Source organism: Ochotona curzoniae, unplaced genomic scaffold, assembly GCF_017591425.1.
Source record: "Ochotona curzoniae isolate NIBS_2020 unplaced genomic scaffold, NIBS_Ocur_1.0 contig_2754, whole genome shotgun sequence".
NCBI classification, from domain to species: Eukaryota; Metazoa; Chordata; class Mammalia; order Lagomorpha; family Ochotonidae; genus Ochotona; species Ochotona curzoniae.
The window spans coordinates 4,051,903-4,063,008 of NW_024465582.1; the positions used below are offsets into that span (position 1 = coordinate 4,051,903).

Sequence of the window (11,106 nt, forward strand, 5' to 3'; positions counted from 1 at the left end):
GCCGGGGTGAGAAAGACGAAAATAAGACTTTAAGTGCATGAATTGTCCGCTGTAACACATTAGGCAGAAACTCAATTGTAAACTCTCAGGAATGATTTTTTGTCTTTTTTTGACCTCTGAGTTCTGAAAGTATCTGTCCCCTGACTTCCGATCCCCCCACGCTTTCCGGATGTTAGAAGTTTCCAAAGGGCCCTGGTTCCAGAAGGTACTGTGTAGCGTCAAACTAGTCACGGTTGAAACATAAGTCTCGTGCGGCCCGCGTTGCGCATGCGCGGGCTGTTGAGCCCTCCCGCGAGAGGAAGGTGCGCGCTCTGGGTTCCGGTGTGGTCTAACTCCTGGTGCAGAAGCATGGCGTCCGTGGGGACCCTCGCCTTCGATGAATATGGGCGGCCTTTCCTCATCATCAAGGATCAGGACCGCAAGTCCCGTCTCATGGGCCTCGAGGCCCTCAAGGTGCGGGGCTGGAGCTCCGCGGGGCGGCCGGGCCTGGCTCTGCGCAGGCTTGGGGCGCGGCTCGGCCATGTGTTGCCCGCTGGTCGGCGGGATGCGCAGGCTGAGCCCCGACAAAGGCGGCCCGATCTCGGTGGCCGGAGCCGCGGAGAGCCAGGAGGGAGGAGGCTTGCGAGCAGCGTGCTGGAGAGCCGAGGCCGCAGACCAGGGTGGGCGGTTTCCTTAGGCCTGTAGCGGCCCGGGTCTCGCGCAGACTGGCCGGCCTAGGTGGGGGCCATCGGCAGGTGTTCCTGAGGACTGGACAGGACAGATAGCTCACCTAGGGGCCGCACGCGCTTCCTACCCTACTTCCCCTTCCCAAGAGAAAGGGTCAGGCTACTTGGCAGTATCTGGAACTCCGCTTTCCCGTTCAAGGGCTCTGCGGAGAGAGCGTCCAGGGCTCCGGGTGGACAGCCACAGCTTGTCTAACCGTCAGCCATGCGGGGGGCTCCCTGCACACTACTGCAGCGGTTGAGCCCAGGTCACTGGCCCTGCACGGTGGACCATGAGTGGGCAGGAGCGGACGGTGCACAGTGTCTGACCTGTCCCCTGCTGATGGGGAGCGGGCCCTTGGCCCGCCAGATTCCCGAGGTGGACGTCCTAATAGGCTTAGTGTTGCGAGAATTCGTTGTGTTGCCGCAAGTGGCTGCTCTCTGGCCTGCCAGGTGGAGGACCAGGCGGCCTCACTGAGCACGCCTGTGGCAGCGCATCTAGAGCGAGGCAGCTGGACCGGGAGCTGGGTTAGGCCGCCGGCGGGGAAGGGCTTTGAAGAAAAGCTGAAGGCTGGGGATTGTCGAAGCCCTTGGGAGGCTGGCTGGCTGTGCTGGGTTGGGGTTCTGTGCTGACCAGCTGAGGGTGGAACCGGAGCAGGATCCTTCAGCGTGGGGAGGGACTCAGCGTGTTTAGCCAGGATGCTCCAACCAATATTCCCCAAGTTCCAGTGACTCGCCTGCAAATCAGGAACATGCCCGTTTTTCTTCCTTGGAACGTAGACATCCGAGTTGGGGCTGTCTGCCCAGCTCTGCTCTGGGGTGGCATGTTTGAGTACTGGGGCTCCACGCCTGGGGATGTGTAGAGATGCAGAGCCAGAGTATGTGAGAAGCTCGGGGCAGCAGGAAGAGTGGCGTGAGCTAAGAGTTCAGCATTTTCTTGGGTGAAGAGGATGGGCGCTTTTTCCCATTAGAGCCTGAGGCGTGATGTGTTGTTGAGACGTTTTTAGTCGTGTAGCTCCTTGCAGTGTGTTCCGTGTTAGCAGTGCAGCAGTACTGGGCTGCTGAAGTCAGCAGGCTCAGTTTGCAGGCGCCCTGAGAGGAGTCAGGCCCATGCTGTAGGTGGAGAAGCAGCCAGCGCCGGAATAGCCGGAAGGGGGAAGAGAACGCTTTCTTGCACTTTCCTGAGCAAAGTTTTGTTTGTTTGTTCTTAGAATTGTTTTTATTCAAAAGACAGTTTGACAGAAGAAACAGAAAGATCTTCCACCCACTGGTTAGCTTCCTGAACTCTCTCTTTTTTTTTAAGATTTATTTATTTTTATTGGAAAGTCAGATCTACAGAGAGGAGGAGAGACAGAAAGATCTTCCATCCGGTGGTTCACTCCCCAAGTGACCACGACGGCCGGTACTGCGCCGATCCGAAGCCAGGAGTCAGGAACTTCCTCCAGGTCTCCAATGCAGGTGGCAGGATCCCAAGGCTTTGGGCCATCCTTGACTGCTTTCTCAGGCCACAAGCAGGGAGCTGGATGGGAAGTGGAGCAGTTGGGATTAGAACCAGCACCCATATGGGATCCCGGCATGTTCAAGGCGAGGTCCTTAACCTCTACGCTATCACACTAGGCCCCACTTCCCAAGCTTTAGGCCATCCTCCACTGCTTTCCCAAGCCACAAGCAGGGAGCTGGATTGGAAGTGAGGCAGCCATATGGGGCACATGCACCTGAAGGTGGAGGATTGGCCAATTGAGCCATTGGCCAGCCTCAAAGCAGGGTTTTTTTTAAAGAGCGACAACAGGTTATTTGTGCACGGGCAGTTTCCTGTGACATTGTTAACCACTTAGTAGAACTTTGCTTCTTTCAGAATCGATTGCTTTTATAAACTTGGACAGGCACAGGTGATTCTGTGTGCGGGTATGTGTTGGCTCAGCCACCTGAAACAGCAGTGCAGTAAACCAGCAAGTGATTGCCAGGTGGTGTGCCCGTCAGGTCAGACTGCATGTTGCCACACCAAGGTTAGGCCTGATACCCATCGCTGCCAGGCTGTGGAGACGGGGACTGCCCCGAGCCGTGGGGATGGGCTGTGACCTTCCTTTCTGTGTTTCCTTCAGTCTCACATCATGGCAGCAAAGGCTGTAGCCAACACAATGAGAACATCGCTTGGACCAAATGGTAAGAATTTAACATTTCTGTGTTTTTGAGTCAGAAGTTTTAAATCCTATAGTTGCACAGAAACGGAGTGGTGGGACGACAACATGTCCTGTTCCCCTAGCAGAGACAGGGCTTTTCGGTGAATTTTAGACTTTTAAAATGTGGTTACGACTAAAATATGCTTGTAATGTAAGAGCAGACCTTCTTTTCTAGTTGTCGTCTCATTGTGATTTTCCAGAAACCATGCTTGTCATCTTTTGAGATTAGAACTGTATTTAGTGGAGCCCATAATTAGTCCCACGTCTCTGACTTGGGCCAATCTAGACACGTGCTCGTGAGAAGCACAAGGACGTGGTTGAGACTTGGGGTGAGCCGACGCTGGCAGTCCGGCTGGCTTTGATCCTTCTGACCAGTGCTGTCCTTTCAGGCCTCGACAAGATGATGGTGGATAAGGACGGTGATGTCACCGTGACCAACGACGGGGCCACCATTCTGAGCATGATGGACGTGGACCACCAGATCGCCAAGCTCATGGTCGAGCTCTCCAAGTCCCAGGATGACGAGATCGGGGACGGCACCACAGGGGTGGTCGGTAAGGACACGCGCCGTGCTGGAGGAGTGCAGGCCTGGCGGGGAGAGCCGCTGTGGGCGGCCGGCCAGCGTGAGCTTGCTCATCTGTAGGGGTTTGTTTGCTGGGTGTGTTTCGGAGGGGGGTTGGGTTTGGATCAGGTACTAAGTAACAGTTTCAGTGTCAAGTTTCTTCAATAAAAGAGCTGCAGTGATGTGGAAGAATACCTTGTTCTCAACTGCCTCTGACATATTTAGGCCTGGGCGTTCAGCGCAGGGGTTACTGGCCCTTAAGACACAGCATACGTCCTGTCCAGATCCTGGGTTGAGTCCAGCTTCACTCGCAGTTCCGGCTTCCTGCTGATGCCCTCCCTGGCGGGTGACAAGTGTAGCTTACATGGTGGCCCAGCCATCTACCAGGGAGACCTGGGTTGAGTCCCCTGTCTCCTGACTTCAGCCTGATGGTGTCCCTGCTTTGGGGAGTTGCAGAGGCTAGGAGATCTTTCTCTGTGTCTCGCTTCCTCCCAAATAACTAATGAATTTTTTTTTATCTTGAATTAATACTTGAACTGGACAACAATAGGCATATGTTAACAAAGCATGGTGCCATATTAAGTAAGAAAACAGAATGGAAACCCAGGGCACCTTTTCTGCAAATACTTGGTCGCCAGGCATTTCTGCGGTGCCCACTGCTGTTCCAAGAGTGCTGGGAGAGCAGCGGGTGGCGGCATCCCCGAGGATGGGCCATGGGACCTCTTAGAACTTCGCTGGAGCTAGCACAAGTTCTCCTTCCAAAACAGGGGCCTCAGCCTCAAAGATGACTTCTAGATTAATTCTGGAACTTTCTAACTTACAAGGCAGCTCCTGCTTGTTATTGGTCCCAGGGAGCGTTTGGTTTGAGCCTTTTCCTGGACAGTGGCTACTCTGTTTGCAGTGCTGGCTGGTGCCTTGTTGGAGGAAGCCGAGCAGCTGCTGGACCGAGGCATCCACCCGATCCGGATAGCCGACGGCTACGAGCAGGCTGCCCGCATCGCCATCGAGCACCTGGACAAGATCAGCGACAGCGTCCTCGTGGACATGAAGGACACCGAGCCCCTCATTCAGACTGCCAAGACCACCCTGGGCTCCAAAGTGTACGTTCTGGTGGAAGGTTCCAGCTGAGTGCGGGTGGATGTGTGTGTGTGTGCATTTGCGCATTTGGGAAAGCTGCTTGGATGCGGATTTGATGCGTTCCTGCTAGTTTGGGGTTTGTCTTACTTAGCAATGGTGTAAGACACAGGTGTTTATGTTGCAGTTGGAAGCTGAATTTCCAGGTTCACTTGTTCAGTCTTCTTGACGTTTGTGAATCGCATGGCGCTTTCATTGATCAGGCTGGGTGCTCTGTACCTGCCAGGAAAGGCCGTGCTTGGGGGGGCCTAGCTTACGTGAGTCTAACTCGTTTTTGGCCGCCTGCTTGCCTGATAGCTGCTGACATCTGCCGCTTCCTGGGAACTTCAGCAGCTCGGCCGAGGGACAGGCTGCTTTGTTATACGTCTTTGTGTGAAGTCATTTTTGACGTAAAAGTTCTTTTTCTGTGCCCGAGTGGAAGCCTTGGTCAGTGACAGCCCTGTTGAGAAGAGTGCACTGGCGTCTCTTAGTGGTGCACTGTGAATGGACCCGCTCTGCTCATGGGTCCTTAGAAGTCTGTGGATGTTTGTGCTGCCAGAGGTATGCCCGGTGGGATTGTGGCCCTATACATCCCACTTACTGTGGGGCGCCTGCTTAGGACACTGATGGCATTTTTAGTTGCATTTCTCCAGGTGACAAGACACCAGGCAGTGTATTTCACATAGATGCCCCTTGGGGCCTCCCAGACTCATGCTGACCGAGCAGTCTGTTCAGAGGTTGAAAGTTCCCACCTTGTGCTGGTGGGTGGGGGCATCAAAGATGGGCTGCCCTGGACCCCATGCTCAGAGTCACAGCCAGACCTCACTGGGGGGGGTCACCAATTCCTGCCATTCCCAGTCAGGATACTTTGAAAGTAGTGCCGCCTTGGCCTCTGCTGTGCCACCCGTGCCACAGGGAGGCGGGGCCTTGGTGAGGATACCAGGGCTGCTTGCCCGTCGAGGCCGTGATCCGCTCTGGAGTGCCTGGGAAAGGCGGCTTAGGATGCTGTTCCCTCCTGCGCGCTTGTCACTAAGTTACGGGTCACCATGCTCTGCCTCCGCGGTCATGACTGTCGCATGGACTGACAGGTGCGTGCTGTGTCGCGTGCCCAGGGTCAACAGCTGTCACCGGCAGATGGCCGAGATCGCCGTGAATGCTGTGCTCACGGTGGCGGACATGGAGCGCAGGGATGTGGATTTTGAGCTCATCAAAGTGGAAGGAAAAGTGGGCGGGCGGCTGGAGGACACTCAGCTCATCAAGGGCGTGATTGTGGACAAGGATTTCAGTCACCCGCAGATGCCGAAGGTAAGTGGCTGCCGCCCCAGCTCCCCTGGCCCCTGCTCCCCAGCTCCCCTGCTCCCCTGCTCCCGGCTCCCCAGCTCCCCTGCTCCCGGCTCCCCTGCTCCCAGCTCCCCTGGCCCCGGCTCCCTGCCCCCAGCTCCCCTGGCCCCTGCTCCCCGCTCCCGGCTCTGCTGCTCCCGGCGCAGGCCCACTGCTGACAGAGCTCGTGCTTGCCTTGCAGAAAGTGGAGGACGCCAAGATTGCAATTCTCACATGTCCCTTCGAACCACCTAAGCCGAAGACCAAGCACAAGCTGGACGTGACCTCTGTGGAAGACTACAGGGCTCTCCAGAAGTACGAAAAGGACAAGTTTGAGGAGATGATTCAGCAGGTGAGTCTGCTGCAGGGCAGGGCAGGTGGGGCTCCCACCAACGCCATGGTTAGTGCCTGCTGCCAGCTTCTGTGTTGGACACTTCATCCTGTGGCTGTGGGGGACGTCCGCGTAATGACTGTCCACACCTTACCTGGCTGGTGCTGCACCAAGTGCATACCACTTCTGCCATCCCAGCAGCCCGTACTGGTGCCGGTGGAGGTCAGCTCCTTTTGGAGCCGTTTGAGTACTTGAAAGTAAGCAGACACAGCAAGACACGGCACAGAACTGCATAAAAGGATGGAGACATCCAGTTCTGTGTTGAAATGGTGGTTAGGGTGCCTGGAAGAGTGGGCACCGCTGGGCTGGGCCTGCCACACATGGGCACTGTCGCCTGAGGTGGCTGTCCTGTGAGGAGTTGGCAGAGCAGAAGGCCCAGTGCCCGAGAACCCCGGCCCCAGCTGTAGGATAGGATGGTGCTTAGCACGGAGGGCATGCCAGCAGCGTCGTCACGCCTGCTGTGGGCACACTGTCAAGTTCAGTGGCTGCTGCAGACCAGGCGGGTGAGTTGTAAAGGATCTGAAGGACAGCCGGGGCAGCATTGAGAGAAGGCTGACCCTGGGGTGAGGTCAGAGAGCCGGCCGAGAGGGTGGGGCTCTGCAGCCAACCTCAGTGGGCGGAGCCTCCTCACTGGGGTCCCGAAGAGGTGTGGCCTGGGGAAGGGGGAGGAATGAGCAGGAGGGACACAAACGGGAACATTGTAGGAGCTGTGGAGTAGAGGAAGGGCCCTTTCCATCTTGAGGCCGGGAGCAAAATGGCTGCCATGTTCAGGAGGAAGCGGCAGCGGTTTCCTGCAGGGCAGGCTGGGCTTAGCTCACAGCTGGAGGGGACGGTAAGGCTGCCTGTGAATGGACTGTGTGACAGCTGGGAGAGGGAAGGGGTTGAGGACGAGATCCAGAAGGCGTGGGCAGGGAGGACCAGGCTGTCCCCTCGGGAGAGAGCGGCCCTTGCTCCAGAGAGGGAGGATTGCAGGGGTGCTGGCGAGCACACAGCCCCTCGGGACGCCTGCACAGCTGCCTGCTGGCCGGGTGGCTCTGGGCCTCGGTCACTTCCACGACCATCTTCTGCTTCACTTGGAGATGGATTTCAACAGAGACTGCTGGTGGTGGTTTTAAAGCATAGATACTAAAATGATTCCAGCTGATAGAAGTGTGTTGTTTGGGATCTGGAATGAATGGGACAGGGGTTTCCTTCTGCTGTGCTTGTGATGTGCCGGGCCTGCTTACACACCCTCCTGTACCCACCTGTCTCCCCTGTCATACAAGTGTTACCGAAGTGACACCTGACTACGTGATGTGTATTTCTTCTCACAGATTAAGGACACTGGTGCTAACCTAGCCATCTGCCAGTGGGGCTTTGACGATGAAGCCAACCACTTGCTTCTTCAGAACAGCTTGCCTGCAGTTCGTTGGGTCGGCGGGCCGGAGATTGAGGTGGGAAGCTGCCTGGGGAGGGCCTTTCCGGGAAGGTTGAGTGTAGAGCCCTTGGTGTGTGTGGGCGCTCACTGGGTGACACACAGTGTTTGGGCTTGGGTGGAAAGAGCATGGCACGAGCAGGGGCCGTGAGAGACGCTTGTTGGACTCGTTCATGCATCTCGGGTGCCTCACGGCTTTTTGAGGTGGTTCCCACATGTCCTTAGTGCCTTGCCGAGGCAGGAAGATCTCCCTGACACCCCTTGCCGCCCAGGTGCTGCTGGGCTCAGCAGAGGGAGTCCTGTGGGGTGGGAGAGCTGGACAGCACCAGCCCCAGGCTCAGCTGGTCTCCTGTCCCTGACCCTCACTGCAGCTGATCGCCATCGCCACCGGGGGGCGCATCGTCCCACGCTTCTCGGAACTCACGCCAGAGAAGTTGGGCTTTGCTGGGCTTGTCCGCGAGATCTCCTTTGGGACGACCAAAGATAAAATGCTGGTGATTGAGCAGTGCAAGAACTCCAGGGCAGTGACCATTTTCATTCGAGGAGGGAATAAAATGGTGAGGATTCTCATGTATGCTTTATCTGATCTTGCTACTCCATTTGCCCATGAGGTATTAAAACAGCTGACTACCTTAAAAGAAAAGTTACTCTTCTCAGAATGTGTATTACACCTTAGCTGAGTGAGACTGTTTTAAAGTGTCAGTTTGCAAGGGCTTGTTCCTGTCCCTTCAGTAGAACCGGGTCCTTGTCCATGATCCGTTCAGATCTCTTCACTCAAGAAGGAATTTTATGGCACATTGTGACGAATGCAAATTTTCAAGATGTTTTATTGGTTGGATTTTCACCCCCTTGCTTAATGACAATCATGAAATGAGTTGGTGCCACTGCCTCTGTGGAACTTAGCTGTGTGGTGAGGCAGCTGGTGAATAAAGGAATCAGTGCCACGCGGTGCTCCGCGGTTCTGTGAGGACTAACTGGGAGAGGCAGCCGGAGAGACTTCGATCTTCCAACCACTGCTTGCCTCATTCCACAGATGTCCATGTTGGCCAGGGCTGGAGGCTGCAGCCAGGTCTCCCTGTGCATGGCTTGGGACAGACTCTGAGCAGGCGGCCTCCTTAATACACCAGCGTATAAGGGGGGAACCATGGATTTGGGTTTTGACATCAGTATCTCTTGATGACATGGATTGAGAGAGAACTTTGCTTTAGATCATCGAGGAAGCGAAGCGATCCCTTCATGACGCCCTGTGTGTCATCCGGAACCTCATCCGAGACAACCGTGTGGTGTACGGGGGAGGAGCTGCCGAGATCTCATGCGCTCTGGCGGTGAGCCGGGAGGCAGACAAGGTGAGGCATGGGGCAGCAATGCAGGAGGCCATGGGGCAGGCACCCTGTCCCAGCATTCCCGTTCCTCTCCCACACCCACTTCTCAGCTCAGGCGTTTCCAGTGACTGTGCCCTTGACAGGAATGATTAGGCTCCACAGTCTTCACTGTTTTGCTGCCATAGCTCAGAGTGTGAAGATTCACTTTGCCGGGACGAGCCTCCTTAATTCTGCAGCGACATGGTCAATCTATGATCAACTGAAAGTAGACAAGATAGCCTGCCCCCAAACTCTTCGATGGCTTTTCAGAGTGTGTGTCCTGGTGGCAGACCACTGCCAGCCTGCTCTGTCTGCCAAGTGTGCCTAATGACCATGTGCCCCTGCAGTGTCCGACCCTGGAGCAGTATGCCATGCGGGCCTTCGCCGACGCCCTGGAGGTCATCCCCATGGCGCTTGCCGAGAACAGCGGCATGAACCCCATCCAGACCATGTCCGAGGTGCGAGCCCGACAAGTGAAGGAGATGAACCCCGCTCTTGGGATCGACTGCCTGCACAGGGGCACCAATGGTGAGGAGAGAGCCGCCAGGTCCAGGGTCGGGGGCCCCCTTGGGGAGGGGCCGTGCAGAGGGACACTCAAGGGAAGGACCCACTCCCTAAAGTCCCTCCAAAGAACCTGGTCACCTCCCAACACCACGGCAGTGGCCAGCATATGTCAGCCTGCGTTGCTGAGGGACAGCCAGGTTCACACCGCAGCAGGGGCTGCTTGGCTCACACTGAACCTGTCACACTGTGTTCTGAGCAGTGTGCAATGCACGCTGGGGCACTGTCGGCTTTTTCAGATTTGCATCGTTTCCATCTTCAGGTCCTGAACTCTAGGTTTCATTTGATTGCCTTAAGTGGTCTTACTAAGTCTGCTAACCCTGCGGGACAGCATAAAACCCATTCCCGCGGTGGTAGCCGATGCATGGTGCTGCTCTGCTTCCCAAAGATGGACATGTTTTGGAAATGATGGCCGTCTCACTTTCTGTAGAAAGGTTTCCGTGCGTTCTGACAACCACATAAAACCTCTCCACAGTGAACTTTTGGTTATAATGTGTTACGTGGTGTGCAAAGAGTCTTCAGAAAGCCGACAGAAAATGGGATTGTAAAGTTCAGTGCAGTTTTCCTAAGACCCCTCGTGTTCCATGGGCAACAGGGGGCTTGGTAAGTGCTGTGCCCACTGGGGTTCCAGCACGAAGCAGAGCAAAGGCATGGCAGCCTGAGCCTGTGGGAACAGGGCTCTCGTTCATTCACACTGCTTGGACCACGCTGAGTCCTGGCCGCAGAGGGTGACAGGTGTGTGTCCTCGGTAGCCTGAGAGTGTTCTGTTTGTGCTTCCATAAGCCAGAGCTGCTGACTGATAGTCGACAGATGACCTGGTACTGGCTAGGTTGGGATAATCACTTCACTTGTATTTTTCAGATATGAAGCAACAACATGTCATAGAAACTTTGATTGGCAAAAAGCAACAGATCTCCCTGGCAACCCAGATGGTGAGAATGATTTTGAAGATTGATGACATCCGTAAGCCTGGAGAATCTGAAGAATAAAGCTGAGAGTCTGATGTGTCAGGAAGACCCCCGAGTGATTGACACATCTGCTTATTTATTGTTAAGTCTTTTCAGGCTCCAGGGCCGTGATAAAGCAGCTGGTTGGTCAACATGGTCCCCCTTGGTCACGACTGTAATTCTAGGAGTACTTGCACAAGCTCTTGTGTTCCTATTAAATGCAGACCCTAAATAGCCTGTAAGAGATGCTCATTGCTACCTTCATGAAAGGGATTCTGGTACATTTCGGGGCTCTTAAAGGACAGGTGGGTGTTTATGTCTTATTCTTGGGGGATGGGCTTATGTTTTTGGATGAAGTGCTAAGGATGGAGAGCGTTCCCTCTGCCAGCCAGAAGTCACAAGTTGGGGGTGTCCTCAAGGTTTATTTTAACACTGAGAGTATTTGGACATGGTCGTACTCCTTTCCACACAGGGGACAGGAGTCTTATAGCCCCCGCTCATAGATGCTCTTTTCAAGGTATGTTTATTTTTATTGGAAAGGTAGATTTATAGAGAG

The 11,106-nt window shown here is 55.2% G+C and overlaps 1 protein-coding gene across 3 annotated transcripts; it reads left to right on the top strand.

Annotated features, from left to right (window-relative positions):
• Window positions 1-305: 305 nt before the first annotated feature.
• Window positions 306-10,785, top strand: CCT5 (chaperonin containing TCP1 subunit 5). 3 transcript variants are annotated; one of them, XM_040977395.1, is made up of 12 exons: window positions 306-453; window positions 2,804-2,864; window positions 3,271-3,305; window positions 3,408-3,435; window positions 4,345-4,543; window positions 5,669-5,861; window positions 6,079-6,228; window positions 7,581-7,700; window positions 8,053-8,238; window positions 8,890-9,027; window positions 9,390-9,570; window positions 10,465-10,785. In XM_040977395.1, exons 1-12 carry the CDS (start codon window positions 349-351, stop codon window positions 10,590-10,592), a joined length of 1,524 nt encoding a protein of 507 aa, XP_040833329.1. In that variant the 5' UTR covers window positions 306-348; the 3' UTR covers window positions 10,593-10,785. The 3 variants fall into 3 exon arrangements, with proteins under 3 accessions (XP_040833329.1, XP_040833328.1, XP_040833330.1); XM_040977394.1 differs by having other exon boundaries at window positions 3,271-3,435; XM_040977396.1 differs by lacking the exons at window positions 3,271-3,305; window positions 3,408-3,435.
• Window positions 10,786-11,106: the final 321 nt, after the last annotated feature.